This window comes from Dermochelys coriacea, chromosome 7 (assembly GCF_009764565.3).
Source record: "Dermochelys coriacea isolate rDerCor1 chromosome 7, rDerCor1.pri.v4, whole genome shotgun sequence".
NCBI lineage: Eukaryota > Metazoa > Chordata > Testudines > Dermochelyidae > Dermochelys > Dermochelys coriacea.
In genome coordinates, this window is record NC_050074.1 from 95,181,604 (window position 1) to 95,208,452 (window position 26,849).

The 26,849-nt window shown below is 41.1% G+C and overlaps 1 protein-coding gene across 1 annotated transcript in view; it reads right to left on the bottom strand.

Annotated features, from left to right (window-relative positions):
- Positions 1 to 765: 765 nt before the first annotated feature.
- MARCHF5 (membrane associated ring-CH-type finger 5) overlaps positions 766 to 26,849 on the bottom strand; it is an 80,754-nt gene continuing 54,670 nt past the window's right edge. Inside the window, exons 3-6 of the mRNA XM_038410936.2 lie at positions 13,927 to 14,057; positions 9,119 to 9,302; positions 8,479 to 8,645; positions 766 to 3,154 (exon numbers count right to left, since the gene is read on the bottom strand). Coding sequence (XP_038266864.1) covers positions 3,038 to 3,154; positions 8,479 to 8,645; positions 9,119 to 9,302; positions 13,927 to 14,057 — 599 coding nt within the window. The 3' untranslated portion in view covers positions 766 to 3,037. The remainder of the gene's footprint in view (positions 3,155 to 8,478; positions 8,646 to 9,118; positions 9,303 to 13,926; positions 14,058 to 26,849) is intronic.

Consider the following 26,849-nt stretch of genomic DNA (forward strand, 5'->3'; position numbering starts at 1 on the left):
ACCAGAGTCCAAACCTACCTGACCCTCTGGGTCCACGCTCAGGTGGCTAGCCCAAGCTGCTGCCAGTGCCACAATATGCACACTAGCCTGAGCTGAGCAAACCTGAGTCTAACTGCGCTGGGCATCCCACCTCCAAACAGCAGTGCAGACATAACCATCATTTCCGTGCTAGGTATGTGGCTCCAAAGTGCTATGATTATCAGAACTGAAAAGGTGAAAAATCAGCAGAGGCAACAATGACATAGGGAGTCTGCTTATCTCAAAAAGCAGCTGAAGGTCAATCCTAATTCTGAAACTCCTAGAAAAACAAGTTAGCTCAGGGAGTGTTGGCACAAACCACTTCAAATCAAAAATAGGAATGAAGAGGACAGAAGGGGCCCTCATCTCAATAACTATGAGGCTTAAGATGTAGAAGAGAGACACACATTCTGCTTGTAAATCACTGAATTGGTCTCCAGGAAAAAGCAGCACCTAAATATTTATGTAATGGAGGGCAAAGACAAACCAAGGTGCCGAATATGTGCTGGAATGCTGTAGGTCAGTGCTCCTTGCTCTGAAGGTAGTGAGATGCACACTGTCACTAGCTAGTATGGGTTTCAGGTCTTCCCACACTATCCTCCTCCCTCATTGAGCAGTGTATTTCCCAGGTGTATTTTGTACTGCACTACCAATCCAGAGCCAGCCAGTCCCACCCAATCCCAAATCAGTATTGTTCTAAGTCCTTCAAATCAGAGTAATGGCTTTGATTTTATAAAAATAGGCAGATTTCAGATGATGCACTCTTCATCATTTATTGATAACTGATTAATGAGAGAGAGAGAGAAATGATTAAAGTTTAATCACAAACTAAATGGAATCTTCAAAGTTAGGTCTCCATTCTCCCCTGCCCCCCAAAAGAGTATTTCTTAAAAAATTCCATAAGGTTAACCATGGGGTATCTACTTAAAAGAAATGGTATACTACTTTTTGATTGAATAGTTATCAATTTTAAAACCTACTTCTGTCATAGGCTTTGGCACTATTTGTTCAATGGACAAAATACACCTAAATAATGTAAAAATATTTATTCAACCTAATCCAATGTGCTTATAATTAATACTAAAAACAAGATTTTACAATACAGCAACAAAAGTAGTAACTCTCTGCCACTAAGTTTAAATCATTTTATACTCCTTTTATAATCTGATGTACAACAGGTTCAGTTTTCAAAGACGACAGCTTTCCTACAGAACAAAATGTCAAAACAAATTTGCACTATTAAATTCTGCATGAGACTTTAAAAAACGTTATAAAGTGGTTGGAAATCTATACAGTGAAACCACTGAAAAGCCTCTCCTTGCACTCAGGAATTCTGCAAGAACTATGTATTACATTGTTTGAAAACTTGTATTACAGAAAAATCAGAGGCTGCTGCTGTGTACATAAATATATTAAAAAAAAGTCAGACCAATCTGAGACCAACAATCAGCAGACTTACAAGATTATAGTAATTTATCAATTTTAGCAAGAATCTCAAATCAGCTATGCATGTATAATTTTCAACTATAGTTTCTGAGTACTTGTTGGCCATTGTATATACTTTATACATTTCTAAAATGTTACATTCTCAATATTTAAGGTAACACATAAAAAAGTACCATATTTTTAAGTGTCACTAACATACATTATTGCAATCAGACATGAAGTCCACTCTATAGTTGCTTCACTTGTGGTGAAAAGCAACATTTACTTACCAATACTTCACTATGGGGAATGCTTACCCTTCTCCATGCATTTGATATACTATTATGAATTAAAAAAAATAGGAAACAACTTTCAGAATCAGAACTTTAAAAAAAAATCATTCAACTGCTATGTGCTGAACTGCAATTACTGTAAATCCAGGCTGTCTTGCATTAATATGAAATGGCCACATTGTTTGTCAAACAGGACTCAGAATTAACACTAACATTGTAATTAGTAATTGCTAATTTCAATTAAATGTGAATTTATGAACAAGTAAAATTACTGATTTAAGTGCTAGTGTCTCCCTTTTTGACATGCCATTAAAAACTGCATTTTTACAACAGGCTTTTACTGTTGCAATCAATTATCTTAATTTATTAGAGAATTAAGTTTTATCCTCTAGTCTGTGTACTGACAGACAAGAATCAAGTTACCTTCTCATTGTCCAATGCTCTCTAGTCTCTACTATTATTTATTTGAGTAGTTAATTGCATAATCACAAAGGAACTCTCAAAATACAATCTACTATTACTAAACAGCTGTTTTAATTACAAAAATAAGTGATTGAAATTCACTTTCCCAAATTTCTCTAGAGGTGGATGTAATAATAGTTACAAGACAGCAATGGAGCCATGACATAGCAATACCAGACACTGCAGACAATACAATTAGATAGTAGCAAAATTAGCTGGAAGCCATGTACTAGCTCACACTCTAGGTGGTCAAAGTTGGCTTATGTGGACCCTTTAGAAAAGGATCAGTCTTCTGCTTGTCTATCCAATGTTTTGTATACATTTTAGACCTCTTGTTTTACATCTATTGCAGAGCTTCAGCTGCGAACAAGGGAATCCTTATAGGCTAAAATCCAAGAAAAATTCTCCTTGGCAATAACCTACTCAAACAAAATTTCTTAAAAAAATCCCTCTATGGTATCCTTTATGTTGAATTGGATGGTCTGTGTATGCAAATATTGTGCAGATACTTTATTAAGTGAACAAAAAATGGATTTGGATACAGTCTGTGCATTGATGAGTAATAGCAAAAAAATTTTTTTTTAAATTCAGCATATGTGGTATGATTCAGGTGCCGGTCTCTCAAAGGAAAAATACACAAAAATGAAAACAAATCACATTCTTAGGTTCAGTGATTACTGAGCGGATTTACCCTGCCACAAGAAAGTGCTTTATTATATTTGAAGAAAAAATAGGAGCAGCCACTTATCACAATTCTCCACTACTGTGCAATAACGATGGAATCTATACATCAAGAGAATCTGGTAGATGAGATTGTATGACAGCTAGAGATCACAGCCTTATGCTCCTTCTTGCTCAGGGTAATTTAAAATTTTGCGGTGAGCTTGACGTAAATATTGCTGCTGTTTGAAGTAAACTTTAAAAGCTCCTTTTATAGCAACAAAAGCAATTCCACCCTGAAATAAAGAGAAATTTTTAAGACTTACAGAACAAGTTCAGTATTATATCATATCATATCATAGTTTTCTTAGTTGTAAAAAAGTCAAAAATAATCAAGAAATACTTCCTTTGAAGTTAAGCTAATTAGGGCAATTACAAATGAATGAGGCAAATTTTCTGCCACAATACTACTACAGATGTTCATGTTACATAAAAGGATTACATGCTGGGTTTATAAATCATTTTGGAAACTTTTATTCACTTTGAGTTTTGACAAAAAATGAAAAATCATCATATTAAACAACAAAAGATATTTTCCCAGAATATATAATAAACACACTAATTAACAGTCCCACTAAAAACTAATCAGAACTTGAAAAATCCACTTCTTGGGGGCATTTAGGGAACTTCTGCTGGCAAATACAGAAGGGATCAAAAACAATCAATTTCTGTAAAACTTAAGTTTTCATTAAAGATATAGCTTTAGTCCTCATGTTTGTAAAAACCCTTCAAGCACATGAACAGATATCAAGTGATCTTCTCTAGGTCTTTTCCACACAGGGGGTTTAGTACACACTAACTCGAGTTAGTCTGGTGTGAAAATGCCTGCATACACAAGATGCAATTAGAGTGCACTAACTTTGCATTTAATGCAAGCCTTGGAGTCCTCTTTCAAATTATACTGAGTTCAATGTGAATTGAGTTAGGGCCATGCACTGCTTTGACAGTCCTCAAACTGCTCTTCCCCACTCCTTTGTAGATATCTTTTGTGGAGATAGGTTTCAGCGTGGTAGCCATGTTAGTCTGCATCAGAAAAACAACAAGGAGTACTTCTAGCACTTAGAGACTAACACATTTATTTGGGCATAAGCTTTTGTGGGCTAAAACCCACTTCATTAGATGCATGGAGTGGAAAAAAAACAGGTCTCTCTCTCTTTATCTGAGTGCTCTCCACTGCTCTAGGGTCAAATTGACTGGATGCCCCCTCCAACCTTTAAAAACTGACATGAGGCCAGGACCAAGGCCAAGGGCCAGGCAGGGAGCAGAGCTACATCCAACTGCGGGCTCAGCTGCCTCCACTTTCTGGCCATGGCTCCATCCCAGGCCCTCCTCCGGGCTCCAGCCCCATCCCCAGCCTCCACTCCCTTAACTCCTGTGCGTTCCCCCCTGCAGCCGTAGCCTCATTCCTGGCCCGGGAGAGGGGCGGGGACAAGAGTAAGGGGGGCATGACCCTCAAAAGTTTGGAGATCACCGCTTTAAAGATCAGTTTCATTGTTGTTTTAATTAAAGCTTTATTTATGGGTGTTATGTAACAACTGTTTAATAATATAGTCCATTTAAAAATTCATTCACAGAGAGTCCACAATACATGGTACATACAAAAAAAGTAAAATTTGCATGTCATAAGTATAAAGGCGCACACACAAGATACAGTAAGGAGTTCCACAACGTGCCACTTCTACCACCCATCAAAAAGCCTGCAATTCTCACTCCATTCTGCTCACTCCTGCCCAGGATAACAGCTAGATGTACAGCTGCACTTTGTCAGGCCTGAGACTCAAAGTAAGAACAGCATGCCACCCTGACAGTACTGCCTCACCATTTCCATATTCTAGAACGGGGTGACCAACCTGAGCCTGAGAAGGAGCCAGAATTTACCAATGTGCATTGCTAAAGAGCCACAGTAATACATCAGCAGCCCCCCGTCAGCTCCTCCCCTAACCCCTAGTGTCTCCCACCCGCCAGCAGCACCGTTGATCAGCACCTAACTCTCCATCCGTGTGCCTCATGATGGCTGTGATCAGCAGTTTTGTCGTGTGCAGGAGGCTTGGGGTGGGGGAGGAGGAGCAAGGGTGCGGCTTGGGTGGGAAGGAGTGGAGTGGGTCTGGGGTATAGCCAGGGGTTGAGCAGTGAGCGCGCTGTAGCACATTGGAAAGTTGGCACCTGTAGCTCCAGCCCCGGAGTTGGCCCCTATGCAAGGAGCCGCATATTAACCTCTGAAGAGCCGCATGTAGGTCCAGAGCCACATGTTGGCCACCTCTGTTCTAAATGCTGGCTGTTCAAAAAGTTGAGCAAGTCTCTGCACCTCAGCCTCCCACCAGCCATTAAGGCTTTCTCCCTTACTCTCAGAAATATTGTGCAAAACACAACATGCAGCTATCTTCTTGGGCAAGGTTTTTCTTACAACTTCCAACCTAGTCCTTAAACTGCACCATCTTCCTTTCAGATGCATGCTCCACTGTCATTCTGCAACTTGAGGAGATAGTTAAACAGTTCCTTCCTTCTGTAGCCAGTGAATGCCTTCATTAACCAGGGAAGCAGATAAGCCAGGTCTCCCAGGATAATGTCCATAGTGGGGGCAAATGTCCTTTATTCCTTAAGGTAAACAAAGCTGAGTTCTGAAAGATCCTAGCATCACGGATCTTTCCAGACTATCCTGCATTTATTACTGTAAACCTGATACGGTGGTCAACCAGCCCTTGGTGCACCATGGAGCAATACCCTTGCCCCAATACAGTTTAGGAACCCCATGTGTGAAAAGCCATCGATCTCCTGAGCATTACCACCAACCTTTATAACCTGGTGCAACCAGTACCTTATGCATGGCACCACATACTTGCATGACAACAGCTCCAACAGTCAATCTCCCTACACCAAAATTGGGGTGGCTATGAACAAGCAACCTTTAGAGGTGACCAACTTACAGATGGCAATAGCGACCAGCTTCTCCATGGGTACAGGGCACTCTATGTTGTGTGATAGACCCAGGCCAGTTGGGAACAGCAGAGTAGTAGACAGCAGATATACTGGCCCTTGGATAAGCAGTTTTCTGTTCCCTGACTGACCAGAGCAGGGGCTGCTCCAGGCTAGGGTGGACACATGACTCCAATTAGCCTGCAAAGAGTCAGTTGAACCCATTAGGCAAATGAGAACACCTGACTCCAAATAAGGCCCCTCTGGCTTAAAAGGGCTCACTCCAGTAAGGCCGAGGAGAGGAAGTGCAGCTGAAGGGCAGATAATGAAGACACCCTCAAGCCACTTGAAAGGGAGCCCAAAGGTAAGGGTGAAGAACACATTAAGAGACAGAAGTGGGGGAGCTTTGGGGAAGTGGCCCAAGGAAATGTAGCAACTCTGGCAGTGAAAGGTTGGCTGCTAATAGCTGCTGCCATTAGGATCCCTGGGCTGGAATCCGGAGTAGAGGGCGGGCCCAGGTTCCCCCCAACCAGCCACTACAGAAACACCTCCTGGGAGGGGAAGACAGGTCCCTGTCAAGACAGGAGGCTAAACTGTTCTGGAATAAGCCCATAGGGACAACAGAGACTGTGAGAGTTCTCTCACCAACCTTCTTCTGGCTTATGATGAAAAGGGCTCAGTAAACTGGCCCCAGAGAGAGAAGGGCTATGGGGAGGGTCACAGTAAGCCTCTGAGGCTGACATAAACCACCTGGAAGCACGGGACCCACGGGGACAAGGTCAGAGCTCTGCCACAGTTGGTACAGTGTTGCTGCAGCTCTGGGGCTAGTTCAGCACAGATTTAAAAAAAAAAAAAAAACCTTCACTATCCTGAAATTCTCTCCCTACTCCTGGTCATCCCAGATCTGCAGAACAACCCTTTCCCAAGGATTGATGCTAGGTTCCTAAGCCCAGCAATGGTGCTACACTGTCTAAAGCTGCTCCAGGAACAGCTCATGTAGTAGTAGTTGTTCAGTGTCGTCGTCTTCTTCCTCTGCTATTGCTGAAGATACAGTTGTCCCATCATCTGCTCAGTGGTGTGGTAGGTGCAGTCCAAAATTGAATCCACTTGGCTTCAAGAGCTCAAAATAAAGCCTAAGCAGCTTCTGTGTATTTGTGGTTGTCAGCATAGTGGCACAGAGCATTGCTAGGTCCATGATAGCAAACAGCAATTTGAAAATGGCACTAGCCCCCCCCCAGAAAGAGAAAGCATAGGATGGAGAGAGTGGAATCATGGGATTGGTTTTTTAATCTGACCTCAAGCCACAGAATTTTACTGGCTTCCACCCGACTTCTGCTATGCATCCCCCAATGTGCAGTGAGACAAATCCCAGAATGAACACTGCTCAGCAGCAAAGACACAGGACCACGGCATACTCTCCCATGCCACACACTTCCTACACAGCAGTTAACTGCCATGGGTGCACAATGATGCAAATTGAAAGAGGGCACAGCCATGTGCACATAATTAGTATGGCTTATATATAGTACACCAAATAGCGCATGTCAACTCGGTGTGAGCTAAACCCCCCCAGTGAAGACAAAGTCTTAGTCTGTTCTAGTGGCTCTGCTGCTGTTGGTCATAGCTTTCCCAAACCAAAGTAGCAGCACAAAAATTGAGAAGTCTTTGAAGTGACTTTACTGTTGGTATTGAGAAGTATAGTGGCTGGTGTACAGAGAAACCAGTGAAACAGACAAACATATCAGTCTCATTAACAGCTGCTTTTGGGGAGGTCATGAGCAGAAGCAGCAGGCACTTGAGTTATTCATAAGGGAGGATCCCTCAGCTTCCCTGCTCTCCCTCCTGCAGCAGCAGTCAGCAAGCTTTGGGTGGGGGAAGAGATTATTTTCTCTCTTGTTCAGACACCAAAGCAGTAAGGGAGTCCAATTTATACACTTACTATTCAGAAACAAAGAGGCACATTCCTGTGACCAGACCCTACACAATGGGCCTTTCACCAGGGCTTTTCCCCTGGAAGTCACTGGTAGGTCCCCTCCCCATCATCTTCCACATCATCCTCTGTCCACTTTATTTAGACCTTTGACTTGTAGGTTTTTTTTTTGTTTGTCTGTTTTTAAGTCCTGTCTAGGATTCTGGGTCAAGATTAATTTACCATTTTAGATTAAATTACATTGGTGATTCCAGCCCACTGTCTAGACCAGGGGTTCTCAAACTTCATTGCACCATGATCCCCTTCTGTCAACAAAAACTACTACATGACCCCAGGTTGGGGGACCCGAAGCCTAAGCCCCGCTGCCCCGGGTGCGGGGAGATGGAGGGACAAAGCCTGAACCCCACCACCCAGCACAGGAGGGCCCAAAGCCAAATCCCCACTGCTCCCTGGGGGGGGGGGGGGGGGAGGAAGCAAAGCTGAAGCCCAAGGACTTCAACCCCAAGTGGGAGGCCTGTAACCTGAGCCCCGCCACCCAGGGCTGAAGCCCTTCAGCTTCGGCTCCAGCCCACAGCAGTGGAGCTCAGACTTCAACTTCAGCCCTATCAAGTCTAACACCAGCTCTGGCGACCCCATAAAACCCCATAATATTTACTACAACTCCATATACCATTATTATTGCTATTTCTGAAAAACAATCTTCTTAAATCATCTTACCAGGATTGTCCTTTGTAAATTAGAATTAACACTGCTGAACATCAGCTTGCCAACTATGGTGGCAATGGTTGGAAAGACAAGAGCTCCACACAGAATACGAGTAGCAGAGACGTGATCTGCTAGAGGGTTGGCCTCAGCTGGAATACGAGGAACAGGACATCCAATTCCTAGAGAAAAATCATATTGCCAACTAACAAAATAAAGACGACAAACTTTGTTTTCATTATGAATCTAGCCTTTCAAATCTAATTAGTTTTCTACAATCTAACAATTTTATTATATAGCATCCCTCTCTCCAGTAAGTATTCTATTTCTATTAAATGAGGAAATTATTTTTAGGCATCAACTTTTAGCTTCTCACACTAAAATTTCATTTATAGTTTTTATTTTAATATTTTCACTACAATAGAGCACCGAGGCCTCAACAGAGTTCGGGGCCTTATTGGGCTAGGCACTGTACAATCACACAGTAAGAGACAGTCCCTGCCCTTAAGATCAAATAATCAAAATAAACTAGACAAAGGGTCAGAGGGAAAGGAGCATTATTATCCCCATTACAGATAGGGAAACTGCCCTCAACACCCCACCTCGCCTGGGCAGAGCACAGACTTCACATTTCATTTAGATTTAATTGCATTACCTGGAAATATACTATTCAGAATTTGCAGTTTGTTAGAATATTTGCGCCACAGTCTGAGCACATAGTCTTCCCAGCGAATCATCTTGCCCAGTATCAGCATGACTGGGATGGTAGGAAGTCCAATCAAAAGAAATAAAGGATCAGCTCTCTCCATGACATCAAGACCTTCTTTATGACCTACAACCTGTGAAATGTTCAAAAACTTTTAGTGTCAGATGATTATTGTGCAGTGGACATACTTTAAGTGTCTAGTTCTGAAAGATTTTACTGGTTTGTATCGAACTATCTAGGCATCTAAATTTTAAAATAATCCTATTAAAAATGTTACCTGAAGCTTAAATCTCTCATGTGGCGCCCTTCACTGCTTATCAGATTTGCTGTTGGTGAGTTACCAGTTCCAGTTCTTGCTTGACTCATCTTGCATTAGTGAGTCATTACATAATTAACTCCTTCTTACCCAGAAAGGGGCAGATGTGCTTCTCTATATACTTACTCCTAGTTTATATAGAAATAACGTGAAGTCTCAGATATTTTAAAGCTACCTTATACTATAATAGCATGTTTTCTAAAATCCCCAGAAGGCCACACAACTTTGGAAAGATTAATTTTAATTCTGGGATTTAAAATTGCTCAGCCGCTATGATTTAAGAATACAAATCAATAGCTGAATTTTCTGATTAATGACCTGAGATTCTATTATCGTATTAGCGTAAGAGAGGGCACACTAGTGATGTGTATTCCTTCTCTTTGCATCATAAAAAAAAAAAAAAAAATCTATTTTCCCATTATGACAACACCAGTTGCACATACAGCTTCTCATGTAAATGAGCATTTTTTAAAACTAAGGTCAACATCTGATATCATGCAACAAAAACAGCAATTATAATTCTAATTCTGAATGCTACATACTAATCCAAAATAAAAGATTGATCTTTATTTGGATTTGGTAATTTTATTACTGAAGGTTTAAAATAATTTCTTAGCAACAATAAAATCTGATTTTTTGCAGTGTCAAAACTACAATTAAGGTCACACTTAAGCCTCATGGTAAAAAGTGACTACTAGTATATTTTTAGCAAAATGTCACAAGCCAACTGTCCCTATTTAAGAGTATTTAAATGTCCTGCATTTTATCTGGTGTGGGTCAACACCAGCCAAGCCAACTGTCAGACTAAGTGCTCTTATCTTGTTTCAACAAGAAAAAGACTTGAAATGCTCTATTCATTCAAAGGCTCAAATCTCTACTCAGATTTAAATACTTGTTAAGATGCAGGCACCTGTTCAAAAACACACAATTTTGTAGACAGTCTTGAGGGTAGACTTTTGATAGGTTGAGAACTCAGACATTAAATTTTGAAAACTGTACCTGTCCTCTAGGTCCTGTGTGGCAAAACTGATCAAGGCTGCTACCATCACTGATGCACCTCTAGAAAGAATTAACTTTTGCATGACCTTCAAATGACAGTCCAAGCAGAGCGCAAGTGAGAAACGTAACAAGCACTGGTTGTCTTAGACACTGGATGTCCTAATATGTTTGTATCAAAACCAATAAGCAGCATAGGCTTTATTTGGTACAACACAGAGAATAGACTGTTTAAGATCACTTAAAAAAACAAAACAAATAGAGCTTCAGTAGAATGGGTGTGATGGCAGGTAGAAAAATATTGTGAAGATAACTAGCCACAGTGTAACTCTCAACAGCACTTCTAGAAGATTTTTTTCAGTTAAGTATGAAAGTCTACTTTATTCTTCCAAAATTTTTGAAAGGTGCATCAGTCACCACAGCCTGTAATACTGATATTAGCTGAAGTTACTGCAGCCCAAAAAATTCTAAATGAGTAAATTAATTCTTTGATGCTCTAAGACAATGCATGCAGAATTTGTCTTCAGCTTTGTCACCAACCTCCTCCCAACTGAGAGTTAACTAGAAGACTCGTATCCTGCTTCTCAACTTCCTCTCCCACCTCAAGGATCCAAGCCTCTTATTCTCTCTCTTCTAGTTCACTATGTCCCTTCCCTATGGGGCTATAATAGTTTCAGAAGTGCCTACCTGCTTTATTTCTTACTGGCCCAGCAATCCAGTGAAGTAGCACTATTTGCTCCATATCGATTCCAACCCAGATGTAGTTGAATATCTGCAACTCAGGCCTTGTCTATACTATCTGCCCGGATCGGCGGGCAGCCATCAATACAGCAGGGGTCGATTTATCGCATTTAGTACAGATGCGATAAATTGACCACTGAGCGCACTCCCGTCAACTCCAGTACCCCACCGGAACAAGGAGCGCAAGCAGCGCAGACAGGAGAGCATCAGCTGTCTACTTACCTCAGTGAAGATATCGCAGAAAGTAGATGTAAGTACGTCGACTTCAGCTACGCTATTCACGTGGCTGAAGTTGCGTATCGTAGATCGACATTGCATGGTAGTGTAGACAAGCCCTAACTTAGGCCTGGTCTACACTACGAATTTGGATCAGTACAGCTATGTCTCTCAAGGGTTCAAAAAATCCACACTTCTGAGACACATAGCTATACAGACCTAACTCCTGGTGTAGACAGCACTAGGTCCACAGAAGAATTCTGTCGACCTAACTACTGCCTCTTGGGGAGGTGGAGTACCTACACTGACAGAAGCAGCCCTCCCATTGATATAGGTTGTGTCTACACTGAAGCGCTGCAGCGTTTTAAGTGTAGACTTACTCTTAGTGCTTCTCTCCTCTGGCCCTCAGACAGAGGGAGAGGGACTGACACTTAACAGGAGAGAGGTTACACTACCCATAACCAAGTGGCGCCTAGGAAGAGGAAAAGGGAGCGAGTGTGAATTCACTCTTCATACAATTCTAAACTGCCTCACCTTATAGCGAACAAAAACCTCATTGCTCCCCCAGCACAGTGCCCCCATCCTGCCATTCTCCCACTCAAGGACCACAATATATCTTAAGAAATTAGCCAGTTCAGATTAAACACCTGGGATTTAGCCAATGTTTTAAGGATTAGACTCATTAGTCCTAAATCTGAACGACTACCACTATGCTGTAGCTTTTTCTGCTGGGTTTATGCAGCCCCTTTACACTGGTAGAGCTATCAAAGGGATCACACATAACCCGAAATTAGGGCCTGAATCTTCCATTTACTGTATACAAATAGTATCTTCCATCCTCAAAGGGCCTTACAAGCATACACAGGAATGACAACAAAATTGTTCATCCTCCTGAGGTGGAGCACAGTAAAGGTTTTAAAAGTACTCAGCAACTCTATAAAAAACAGTTCAGGCCAGGAAAAAACTATAATAGTTAATGTGGCTAGTTAAATACTTAAGACTCACTTAGACCCTTCTAGCTTGCCAACTTCATTTTAAAATTATATGTTTATGCTGTGCAATATATTCGGTAGCAGCTACCATAAATAAATTTCTGAATCCTCTCCTAGTAAATAAAGATTGAAGTAAATCAAAACAAATGATCTAGCTCAATCACAAATTGTGGGCTTGATGTAGGAGTTACTGGGTAAAATTATTTGGCTTGTATTAAGTCATCAAACGAGGTGATCCTAATCGCTCTTCTGGCTGTAAATTCCATGGAAGAGCTCATTTTGGTCTTGTCTAATGCAGATCATTTTTAGAAAAGCTTTCCACCAATTCAGTTGATTGAGGTAGATCATGTGGGAAAACTCACATAGGCAAGATTAGCAGCCTCCAGCGTTTTTGCTATGGTTAAAGTGCAGGTTTGCAGGAATGGCAGTTAGAAAAGAAATAGATTTTCACTTTTAACTGAGTACGCTTGAGGTGGAGTCACTGGGAGAAAATAAACATGGAACCCCTCAATATGCTAGGAGTTTTTTGTTTGTTGTTTTACATAAAGTGCAATTCTATTCTGAAAGTGGATTTAAGTTCACTTTGTACAACAAAGGCAATGGTAAAGCAGGATTTTCCACCTTGTCTTACCGCCAGGCCTCAATCGTAAAGAGGAAGGATTCCATAAGTAAATATGAAGTTTTGTTTTCATGTCTGTTCGATCAATGGCCCCTTTATAGACTTCCAATTATTGCTAAATTTTGTAGGTGACACTTTTTCTCTAGGAAATAGACTGAGGTCAAGGACAACTTATTTCACAATGGGAAAACAGTCATCAGCAATAACAGCTTTCAGTCACTATTAACCATGCACTGGATATGAGCAGGCAGCTCGAAAGGCTCAATATTCTGTTACTAACCCTATAAGCGATCCAATACTTCAGTTTTTCAGTGCTCTGATTTTTTTTTTTAAATTACTTTGGACCCAAACCCAACAATTAAAAATAAAAGATTCACATTGTAAGTTCCATCACCATTAGAAAAGTTTGAAAAAACCAAAATGGCCAAGTCTGGACATAAATAGAATACATGGCTAGACCATCTTAAGGACCTAGCCAGAGACTGATGTGGGTAGTACTGAATCTGCAAGGAGACCGCATCCCTGTGGTCTTGTCATGATAATGGAAATGGTCAAAAAGTTCTCTTCATGCAAGTTAAAATAGGAGATAGTCGGAATCCCTGTTGTACACATCAGTATCAGGCTACTGTTTTAGAATCTTCTACCAACAGTGCTTTTACAGTCCTTTCATATGTCAAGAAATCATTGCTTCTGAACTAAAGAATAGATGACACTAGTTACTCTGTGTCACACTCAGCTGGATATATGTTTCTAAAGCTGTGGCTGTTTCAGCTCTAAACTATCACCAGTTTTAAAATACAAAAGGAAAAAACTCAGCTAAGAGAATTTTAAGAAAATTTCAAAAGTAGTAACACGTAAGAAAAAAGTGAATTTGAACCTGCATAACTGTCACAGCTCCGTAGGTGACAGCTGTCCAGTAGATAGAGCCCACCATTATTCCTGCTGCAGCAAATGGACATGCCTTTGAGATCAGCCGATCTGCAAGGTCCAAGACGTAAACAACTGGACCTACAATAGAAAGGAGAAGGATGTTTCAAAAAGGATATTGTAATAAAAAAAGCAACAATTGTACATTATTGAGTAAACTGATTAATTTAGCAGACTTCAGAGTCACAATCAGAGTTTAAGGCCAGGGTGGGCCCACCAGAACATCTAGTCTGACCCCCTCTATATCACAGGCCACTAAATGCCACCCCCACCACAAGTCAAACAACCAGAATTAGACCAAAGTATTACAGCCCTCAGGAGACTATTGTGCGCCACAGATAGAGAACAGGAGGGACTGAGGTGCACCAATCCCCAAGGCCCCTGAAATGAACTGATTTTGTGAGATATACCCAGATGATCCTAGCAAGTGACCCCTGACCCATGCCACAGAAGGCTAAAAAGCCCTAGGTTCCTATCAATTTGACCTGGGGGGAAATTTCTTCCCAACCCTGAATATGGTGATCAGCTAGACCCCAAGCATGTGAAAAAGTCAGACTCAAAACACATCAGGTATTCTTTAAAAAGGAGAAAATTTCAGTCAAGGGGGCAATAGCTCTAATAGTATTAACAGAAACTCTGGTTACAACAATGTGTACACAGACCACACACAACTTTACTTGATACTTCATCTGATAATCAGACATAACATGTTTTATGTGATTCCAATAAAATATTACATGGTAATGCTTTAATATAGTGTCTTCTGTATGTGCACAAGCAACAATTTTTAATGACCTAACCCTCCAATTGTACAGCCACATCTGTCTTTTCTGGGAGCTTGGGATTTTTTTTTTTTAAAATGTACTTAGCATTTCAGAGGAAGAAAACTACCGTAGATATAATTTAAATAGTGTTTCAAACTCTGATCTGACTGCTTCTATTTCAATTTGAGAGGACCGTTAGAAAGACATTCTCAAGTTGAAGTCTCCTTACTAATGGAAAATGGCATACTTGTTAGAAATGACTCCAAGATTGGAGAAACACCTTTTTCCCCCCGCACTTTATTTTGTGCCTCTGGTAGCACTGTGTGAATAAGCAGTTTCACAGTTTTGTTGATGGTCACCTCTATTTCCAGACTGATGCACCGCATGACGATATTGTTTCCCAGCACTGTTCAATGTGTGGGGGTGTTCATGTGCACTTTCTTCCCCCTGCAAGTGTTTGTATACCAGGAAGAGCCACAAAGCTGAAACAAACCTAAGAGTATGTCCATATTACCATAAAAGGCCTGCGGGGTGGCATGGGTCAGCAGACTTGGGCTCATGGGGCTCAGGCTACAAGGCTACAAAATTGCAGATTCAGTCTCAGGCTGGAGTCACGAGGGGGAGGGTGCCAGAGCCCGGACACTATCCCAAACCTGAACATCTACACTGCAATTCTAAAGGCTTGCAATCCAAGCTTGAGTCAGCTGACCTGGGGCAGTCATGGCTGTGCCATAGGTCTTATCACAATGTAGACATACCCAAAGAGGCCATAGACAGGTGTGTGCACAGATAGAAAGGAGAAGAGTTTCTGAGAATATCTGGTGTTGCTTTCAGACTCACCATGTTTGGAATTAACTAGGATTAGATTTACATTTTACATATTTTAAAAAGCATGTAAAAGGACTTTCCCAAATAAATCATTCTGCTTTTAACACACTAAACAAAGATTATGTATGCTGTAATTACTTTTCAAATACTACTGAATGTAGTCAATTTGCCTTTGGTGTAAGATTTTTAACAGTAGTATCTGCATGAGGTTTGAAGACAATAATTCTGTTCTTAAAAATTCTATTGAAATACACTGGGAGCACTAATATATCAATGTATATTGTAAAATCTTCTAGAAATTTCTAGATGAAGAATGCCAATAATCAAGTCTTTGAAATCTGGTTTTACTATGCAGCAGATCATATCAAGATGAAATTTTCCTAATTGCTCAATAGGTATAGTGAAAAGTTCCATAAAATTATCCTTTCAACTTTATAGTATCTTTGAGACTCTTTAAAATAAAATCTGCACAACAAGCAGATTTATGACATACCAATACAAAACACAGCAATACACAAAGACTGAAGCAATGGCTCAGAGAAATGTTAAATTGGTGATCAGCCACAACACCTCCCACTCTTACAGTATGCTACAGTGGGTCTCCTAGGGCCCTCCCAGTCCTTTTGTTCTTCTTACAACTAAAGTGACGTTGGTCTAAACTGGAGAGTTCCAAATAAAAGGAAAATGGGGGTGGGAAGTAGCACCATATAAAAAATCGTTACCTACCTTCGTAACTGTTGCTCTTAGAGATGTGTTGGTCATTCCATTCTAGACGTGTGCGTGCACACATGCACAGTCTGAGATTTTTGCCTTAGCAGTATCTGTAGGGTAGGCAGTGGTGCCCCCTTGAGTGCAGCACCCATACACCGGTATATAGGTACCGCTGACCCTATGTCCTCTCAGTTCCTTCTTGCCGGCAACTCCGACAGGGGAAGGAGAGCTGGTAATGGAATGGACATGAGCAACAGATCTCAAAGAACAACAGTTACGAAAGGTAGGTAAGTGTTTTTTCTTCTGAGTGCTTGCTCATGTCGATTCCATTCTAAGTGACTCACAAGTATCATCAGTAGAGGTGGGCTCAGAGTTCACAGTTTAGCGGCTTGCAGTACTGCTCTACCAAAGCCAGAATCGTCCCAGGCCTGCTAGGTAAGTGAATAATGGGACACGAACGTATGGATGGACGACCAGATGGCCACCCTACAGATGTCCTGGATAGGCACTTGAGCTAGGAAAGCTGCTGAAGAGGTTTGCACTCTGGTTGAGTGGGTGGTGACAATTGCTGGAGGTGACACCTGTGCCTGACCATAGCAGCGGCGAATGCAGGCAGTGATCCAAGAAGAAATTCTTTGAGTGGACACTGCATGACCTTTTATCCTGTTGGCCACCACGACAAAAAATTGCGTTGCGGAATGGCTTGGTCCTTTCAATGTAGAAGGCTAGTGCCCTTCTGAAATCTAGGGAATGCAACCTACACTCCCCCGACTTATTTGGCTTTGGAAAAAAAAAAAACAGGTAAGTAAATGTCCTGGCCCATATGAAACTGTGAGACCTCCCTGGGCAGGAAAGCTGGGTAAGGCCACAGCTGGATCTTGTCTTTGTAAAAGACCGTATAGGACAATTCCAAGATAAGCACCTTAATCTCAGAAACCCGGCAGGCAGATATTATTGCAACCAAACAACACAACCTTCCAGGAAAGGCGAAAGAGAGAGCAGGAAGCCAGAGGCTTGAAGGGGAGCCCAGTAAGCCACGATTCAGATCCCATGGAGGAATGGGTTTCCTGACGTATGGGTAGAGGCGCTCGAGGCCCCTGAGGAACCTGGCAGTCATGTCCTGGGCGAAAACCAACCTACCTTCGAGCAGCTGATGGAAAGCCAAGATAGTGGCCAAGTGGACCTTGATAGATGAAAGGGACAGGCCTTGGAGCTTGAGATGCAGAAGGTAGTCCAGGATTAACTGCAGAGAGGTCCACTCAGGCTGAATGCCTTTTATCCGAGATCCAAGCAGCAAACAGTTTTCCTTTGGCCAGGTAGGTTGCTCTCGTGGGGGGCTTTCTGCTGCCCAACAGGGCCTGCTGAACACCAGCCAAACACTCCTGCTCCTCCGCATTTAAGCATGCGGCAGCCAAGCCAATCCCTCCAACACCGATGCAGGATTCTGCCACCAGGTGAATGACAGATGTGGTCTGGGACCCTCACCACCTAGTCCATGCTGTGTCTATTGAGGACACAGACCGATGCCAGCAATGCCTGCACGGGCCTGAGGCGGAGCTGCATGTGTCAGACCACCTCAGTGCAGGCAGTGGTGAGAGGGTGGGCTTACATGTTCAACATGAGGTCCACCATGGCTTGGAACCAAGCCTCGGGGAGGAAGGCTTTGGCCTGAGTAGAGTCGAGGGCTGCTCCAACGAATTCTATGCATTCCATTCGACTTAAGGTAGACTTTTTCTCGTTTATTAACAGACCCAGTTCACGACAGGTGGAACAAACCAGATTGTAATGCTGATGCACCTGATCCAGGGACTGACCCTTTATTAGCCAGTTGTTGAGATACAGATAAATCTGATCACTCCAGTGCCTCAGATAAGTGGCCACTGGTGCTATGCCCTTCGTGAACACTCTCAAGGCTGACAAGAGACCAAATGGCAATGCCATGAATTGGAAATGCTGCTGGCCCGGCGTATAACGAAGGAAGCACCTGGGCCCTGAGAAAATGGAAATGTAGATACAAGTGTCCTTTAAGTCGGGGGCGGTGTTCCTGGCCTCCATCATTTCCTCCCTGGATCTGGGAGACTGGGAGACCATGCGAAACTTTTACTTGTTAAGACGACACAGGTCTAAGATGGGTCTGAGGCCCCCTTTTGCTTTCAGGATCAGGAAGTAGTGGGAGGGACCTCCTCCACCCAGGTGCAGAAGATTCTTGACCTTTTGGAAGAGAAGTTGCTCACGAGAAAGATCCCTGAAGAGGGATGGGGAAGTGGGGTGGGATGGAGGGTCAGCCACGAACTGCAGGGTGTAACCTAAGCGCTCCGACTAACCGTCATGGGTGGTAAGAAGGAAGTGAGAGCGCATAGGGTCTGCGATGCCTATATACCAGCACATGGGTGCGGGAGTCAAGGGGGCACCACAACTGACCCTACAGATACCACTAAGGCAAAAATCTCCAATGACTGTGCACGTGGGCGTGCACACACCTAGAATGGAACTGACACGAGCAAGCACTCCAAGAAGAAATTCTGGATCTTTAACATACAACTTTAGATCTAATGTGCTGCATGGGACACCAGGCCTTGACTATGGATTCCCATACCTTGACACTTTAGAATTGAAAGGATGTCCTTATTCAACATGGCACAGATACTCTAATATCTTAATGAAACAAACATACTAGAAAGAACAGCAGATAGTTAAACAGAAAATAAAGTTAATTTTACAGTTACAATCAACCAACGAACCAACCAAGCAACCAACAGGATTACCTGTATACAACCACAACATTTACTAACAAAGAGATAAGGATATCACAGCTTTTCTTTTAAACAAGACCTTGCTCCCCTCAGACTCATCCATGGCATAAGGAGAACCTGCTGCTTCTGGTCTTCAGTTTAATTCTAATAGTTACTTCTAAGGATTTAAAAAAAAAAATTTTCAGCCAGTGTAAAGAAGCTTACAGACATCAGCTTTGCTAATTCCTGATGAATCTGTCACAGTACAGTAAGATTTCACTAGGAATCGTATCTTTGGAACAAACATTAGTCCATGAACTCAAAGACACACAGAACTGAAAGTATTTAACAACAGTAACTCCTTGCTTAATGTTGTAGTTATGTTTCTGAAAAATGCTACTTTAAGCTAAATTATGTTAAGTGCATCCAATTTCTCCATAAGAATTAATGTAAATGGGGGGGCTAGGTCCCATGGAAATTTTTTTTGCCAGACAAAAAAGACAAAAATATACAGTACAAGTTTTAAACAAACAATTTAATACTGTAGACAGCAATGATGATTGTGAAGGTTGGTGGAGGGGAATGCTTTGCTGCTAAATGATGAACTAGCACTCTGCTGAGCCCTCAAGGGTTAACATGTTGTTAATTTAGCCTCACACTCTACAAGGCAGCATGCACTGAGGCAGGAGGGAGGAAACACAATGATGCAGGGCAATGGCTGCAAACACTTCCTTGAAGAAACTGAATGTGATGATGAACCCACCCTATCCAAGTTGAATGCACCACTCCCTTCTCCAGCACATGCACAGGCGCTGACTTTCCAAAGTGCTGGGGGGGTGCGTGCATGTGACAGACATGCAGTGCCCCTTTAAGTACACTGACCCCACTTTAAGTACACTGCCCTTTTAAGTAGATCAGCAAGTTCAGACACAGCAGCAGCTTCCAGCAAGCTCCCTCCATCCTGAGCTCTGTCGTGTGTCCCCCACCCCCGCTCTGTGGAGATGGGGTACAGGAGCGGGGGAAGGGGACACCCTGACATCAGCACCCCTCCCCCCCCACACACACACCCTGCACAGCAAGCGGGAGGCTCCCGGGAGCAGTTCCAAGGCAGAGGGCGGAAACAATACACAGCAGTGGAGGGAGGGACACCTGAACTGTGGCAATTGATAGACTGATAGGCAGGAGCCCAGACGCACACCTACTTACAGGGAATTATGGGGAGCTGATAGGGGGGCTGCTGGCTCACCCTGGTTCCAACCCCCCATGAAGATAGGCTGCTTTTCCAGAGAATCCTGCAAGTAGTGGACAAAGCAGGCAGCCGAACAACATTATAAGGAAGCATTGCACAACTTTAAATGAGCTTGTTCTCTAATAGATCAGCAATGTAGTGACGTAACAATGAAACAACATTACCCAGGACAATGTTAAGTGAGGAGTTACGTATCAGAATCCAGAAAGCTACAGCAAGGGGAAAACAACAAAAACAAAAAAAACCAACAGCCTTCAAACGACTTTTACTTTTAGCAACAAAACTGACAGAATTAGAACCATTTGTGTTGTAATTACCCAGTCACTTATTTTTTAGCGGAACACAATGCTAAGGCGGACACTTTAAGAAAAGCCAATTCCTTCAAACCACAAAAGAAAATAAAGCAAATTCTAAATTGCTTTGCATATTTTGATAGTATATTTATTCTTGTAGACTATACCTGGCTTTATTTTGGTTAATAGAACTATTTTTTTCCAGACTGCATTATGGCAGACAGTGGCAGCACCCAGAGACCGCCCATACACAAGACTTATTTGAGTCAGACGTACAATACAAAGATAGACACTCACTCTAATCTGAAGAGCCTGCATTTTAAATGCTATATAATTTACATGCAATTGCATAACAGGAATCATTCTAGATACATGAGTGACTAGAGAGGCAAGTATAAGGCACGCAAGAGCAGAGCAATGTGGAGTATATTTCCTGTTTTTCCTGCACCTCAAGCTTTACTAACTATTTAAAATATTTTAGACTTGTTACCATTCTTTAGATCTTCCAATGTATTTGTGTCCATCCTTTGTCAAGGCAAAAACTCTAGGGCTAGCCTTAGTGCACGGGACGATATCTTTCTTTGTGTCTTGTACAACGGTAAACACTCTGTCAGCACTTAAGTCTGTCTAGGCTCTTATATTAATCAAACTGACTTTAAAAAAAAAAACATTTCAACTATCCTAACTGGTGGATTATTGTGACAGCATAGTAACTAAACTACTAGTTGATTCTGAAATTGAGCTGATTTTGTCCTTTGCTGAATAAACAGAAAAAGAATAGGTAAATTATGCAGTAAGTGAGAAGATAATATATCAAGACTATAAAGCATCAATGAGTTTGAACAAGCTGTTCAATTTCAGTAACAGTAAGCTTAACTGTCCCACAGCGACCATGAAATTGTTTTAAAAGAAGGACTATTAAGGTAGGAAGGAGGAGAGGTAAGTTGCAACCAGTGCAAATTTGGACAAGATTCCAATTACTAATATCTAAAAAGCAGAAGGATACCATATAGCACAAACAGGACAGGACAAAGTTTACAGCCTGGGGGGAGGAGCTGGCTGGGGGACTAAAATGGCTTTGAGTCACGGTTGCACCCTTCCAAAGCATAACTGTTCCAGGAGCTGGAGGGCCCCCAAAACAACAGTCATGAGAGCCTGTCTAAATTACAACAGTCTTCCCAAGGCTGCCTAATGGGACACCAAGCTGTGTACTGTAGCTCCACACCTCACATGCTTCTCCCAGCCCTACCTCTGGCATGCCGGAGCTTGTGAGGAGACTTAAAGCAGTCTTCCACAGTGCTTACCTGGGGGAATCCTCCCTAAGATAAATATGGGCTTTTCGGGCCCTTTTATGAGGCATAAGGGGCCAGAGCAGGGGGAGGATCTTGCACTAAGTTTAAAAGACTTTCCTTGGCAGCACAAGACATAGGAAAATAAGCATATACAGTTGTGTACAGAAGATGTGACTACACACAAAGCAGACTCTATATTTGTTTTTAATTTGTTGGGTATATGATTTGTGAAGGAAATTTATACCATGAAAGTTAAATAAAAATATTTCCAAAAACCAAACAAGCTTCCCCCCCATACTCATAAGGCACAATAATATTACTTTAAAAGGTAGGATGTAGATCTGTGTCTCGTAAAAACTGCTGCACAGAGTACTTGAAGCTGCCATCTTGAAAATCTCCCATTTATGAAACTTTAAAAAGAAAGTATGGGTTTTTGTTTTATTATGACTATTTGAGCTTGATAAACATAACAGATTGCCTCGGCAGAAAATAAAAAAAAATCAGTCTAAAATGTGGAGCGCCCTGAAAGACACCCCAAAACACTAAAAGAAAAGGAGTACTTGTGGCACCTTAGAGACTAACAAATTTATTTGAGCATAAGCTTGAATGCATCCGATGAAGTGAGCTGTAGCTCACGAAAGCTTATGCTCAAATAAATTTGTTAGTCTCTAAGGTGCCACAAGTACTCCTTTTCTTTTTGCGAATACAGACTAACACAGCTGCTACTCAAACCCAAAACACTAGGTTGTCCTGTGGACACCAGCAACTGAATCAGAAATAGATAGGAGTATGAAACACTATAGAGATCAACAATTGTACCTGAAGATGATTAAATTAATGTCTCAAAATTGGCACAACTATAGTTACTGCATGGAATCCTGAGACAGAAGGTTGGAGAGATTATTGATCCAATAACAAAAGAATTCTGAATAACCGCTTGGGGTGACGTCAGGAACAGAAAAGTAAACATAACCTCATCTTCAGAAATGATTAGAGAAAACCCAGGAAATTAAGGATCAGTAACTGACATTCCAGTGTGAGAGGCATTAACGGGGAAAATTACAAGATTTTTCTATATTAAATATGTTTCAGAACAAAAGTTTTCTCTGCCAAACCTGGAGTTTTATTTAATTTGTTTAAAGATAAAAGAACAGATGTACTTGGATTTGAAAAATGGCAATGACATTACTGTATAATAGGCAAATATAATAGCTTAGAGAGTCTAAAATAAAAAGGCCTCTTCTTTCTCCTCAAATGATAAAATAATTGCCTAGGCAATAGAGAAAAAAGTAAAAGGTAATAGGCCATAGTTAGAGATGAGGAATGCATTCAGTAGCATACTACAGAATCACAAAGTCTAGTATGCAGTACACTGACTAACTACACAATATCAAACTTGATCTGGAATTGAACTTACAATGGCAAGATTTTGGCTGTGCTTTTAGTTCTCCCCCCCTAATATCATATGCAAAAATATTTTTTAGGTACTCTTAGGGAAATATCTAGCCAGAGTCTAGAAAAAAATTGTATTCCTTCAACAGAAATGGATTGTCATTAAATTGTGTGTACAGAAATTTGGAATGAACTCTGCAACACACACATTCTGACTGTCATAGTTTTTTCTCCCCCTTTATTTGCTTTGACTGGTTCAGTCCAATTAGCTACCTTGTGATTTATATGGATGGGTTACTCCAGCATTTGTCTTTCGATTAATAAGGTGTCAAATGTATAATGAAAGATAAATTAGAAAAAAACAATTAGCCACAAAGATATAAAATCTATAAAAACAGCTATGATATAGAAAATCATCATGTTTAACTTAAATATCTAACCATTTTCTATAGTGTCTTTCATATTAAATATTCTTTAGATACTTAAATTACAAGATTACAGAAAGTATATGGTATAAATTAGAGATATGATTTTAAAGACTTTGCAAGAAGAAACAAAAGGCATTGGTGAAAATATATCGGCAATCACAACACATCCCCCCAAAATGTAAAAGATCTAGTAGAGAGAAGTAACATATTAAGAAGAGATGGAGATTTAATGAGTCTGATGCAAGAATACTGTTCCAGATAACACAATTGCAAAAGTTTGGAGACTATTATCAGTGGTGATATTCTGTGAAAGGGCAGCATGATGGGGCATACAGTCCCCAAACTATCGCAGCCAGGAAAATGTTAATAGATGAATCAATTACTCCTTCAGGTGCAACTAAGTAGTGTCATTTAGCAACTGCTGGGATAAAAGGCTGCAAGCTCAGGCATCAACAGAGGGGCTACTAGAAAGGCTGAAAACTACCTTGAGGAAGCACCTCACTAGCAAATTGGGAGGAAACTGCAGGAGATGGAGCTCCAGGGAGAAAGGATTGCAGAGTACAACTTTGTGAAAGACACCTGAGAACAGATAAAAGTAGGCGTAGTGGAGGATTGTAAGAAGCAGACATTAGCTGTCTAACACAGGGTCCCTGCGCTAGAACCTAAAGTAGGAGGTGGGCCTGGGTTCTTCTACCACTCCCCTTAAAGAAGGTGGTATAAACTTCAGAAGTAAAAGGGCAAGGCCTATTGACCCTAGATTAGGCTTTAGGTTTTCTTTGGATTTTTTGGAATCTTGGAAGGGATGAAGCTAAGCAAACTCACCAGGGAGCTGAGTCACAAGAAGAGACAAAGCACTGTGTGGCCCAAGCTCCTGCCAGCAGGGGGTGACAGACAAGGGCTGCTACACTGAGCCCAGGCACAAGGGAGCACGCTAACCAGTGAGTGATCCTTCTACTGGCATGAAGGAGTACTTTGCTTGATAAGAAAGGGAATAGGATAAGATGCATGACATGGGCTGAAGCAAGCCCACACATCTTACAACCAGTTCTGAAGTGGATTCTGAAATTTGGGAGCCCATGTATGTTTTCTTGAGTATATATGGAATTTCTTAGCATACATAAGAATTGGGACAGTAGAATCTTGCATATGGATGGAGTTTAGAGGAACTGGAACTGGAAAGCCACAGAGAAAGGAGTTTCAATACCAAAAGTTGATAAGATGAAAGCATGGCTGAATATTTCAGCAGAGATAGAGTTAAGGAAGTGGCATACATGAGCAATTTTTTTTTTTATGGTGGTGGTGGTCGTGATAAATATATAGATCTGGTATGTGTGGGGGGAAAAGGACAGTTCAATTATAGATGAAGCAGAGGTAACTTTCCCTTGCAGTTCACATTTCCTATGTCAACCCTAGAAGAGAAGAGACAAGCTAATTGTATCTTGTTTCCAGTTCACCATTTAAATATCTAATACTTTTCTAAAGCAGTTATTTATAAAATCATTTCTTTATATGGTTGAACTGGCCTTGTCTGAAACTGGTTTTGCACCTCCCACAGTAAATTACAGCCCAGTTTTCAGAATGTTTAGTTCTAGAGATACCAGCAATTCGAAGGCTGTACACTATGAACACATTGAGAACCTCATACAAACCACTACAAATTTCTAGAATTACTTACATTCACTTAATTTGATATTGTCAAGCTACTGTATATGGATATCAAATCTGACATCACTTAAAACAACTAAGTTGCCTTATTGTAGCTACAACTTGGGGTGGAACCATTCTGAAGAGAGTGGACATTTATGAAGGGTGGGGGAAAAAAAGCTTTATTTTTGTTGCTCACAATTTTAAATTGCTTTGGAAAATTAAAGGATTTTTTTCAAAGCAAACTTCTGTGTTGAGCACAAGCCACAACCAAATTTTAAAAGGAAATAAACTTGCGTAGAAACGCTTTCTTACACCAAGTACAACTTTTCTACTTGCTGTTCAAATGCTGTATTAGAATTCAGTTTGACCAATTGTGCAGGAAGTGCATCTCCAAGTATAATGCTGCACAAAGTCTCAATTACTGTGGGTACAAACTACCTACAACATGTGGGTGAGTTTTTTTAATTAAGTGGAGTTTTCAGAGTTTTTTGTTCAGTTCATCTTATTCCAAGGCTACATGTTTTCTTCATTCTAGCCTCACAAATTTCCTCTACAGTTGAAAAAAAAAAATAAGCATACATGTCAAGTTATTATTTTGTGTACATTACTAAAGTGATACATCTACTGTAAAACCGCCCAGCATATTAAGCACATTGGTGCAACTCAGTTTACATCAAATCAGTCTTTCCACAGTAGAAAGATATAATTGCAGATTACGTATTTTTCATACATTTTATAATTTAGTAGAAGCAGCATTCCTTGAATTATCTAGAGCTGGCTGTTACTGAACTGCAATTTCACATACCCTTACTTAGCTTGTAAACTCTCCTAGGCAGGGACTGTTTGTTTTAATATGTACAGTGTATAGCATAAAGGACCTGGTCCCTGATTAAGGTCTCTAGGTGTTTCTCATTTATACTGCAGTAAGTTTTTGAGCCTGTCCATGAATTAAGATTTTTTTTAATACATATTTTAATCAATATATTTAAGAGTGTGTTGGCACTACAGCTGGCTAAATTAAGTGACAATTTTTGAATAGCATATCTGGTAAATTTTGGCATTTTTAATGTGAGTAAATCTGAATATTTTTTTAATGAATTGAAACAGTTACACAAGTTATTCCCCAAATGTTTTCCATCAACAGAATTTATTCCCAAATATACTTTACATTCTGTTTGCTCCACACTGTGTATAGGCTTCTAAATGGACTCAAAAGGATAAAAATAGGCTGAAGTTGATTAAAGAAGTTGAAGTGATAGTGCTTCATAATACCAAGATCCTCTATTTTGAAAGACAGCAAGTCCATCACATATCTTAAACTTCTCATTTTTATTCTGATATGAAAGAACTATGGTGGGGGGTGGGGAGGAGGATGGGGAAGGCGAAGACAACTCCTGAAGTAGGACAAGCTCATAATTAAATCCTTGGTGACCATGGTGATCCAGCTATGCCACGAACCAGGACCTGTTTGAGACTCTACCAAGTGCAGTCAGTTGAGCACGGATGAGCTCAATACATGAGGAAGGATCCTCAGGTA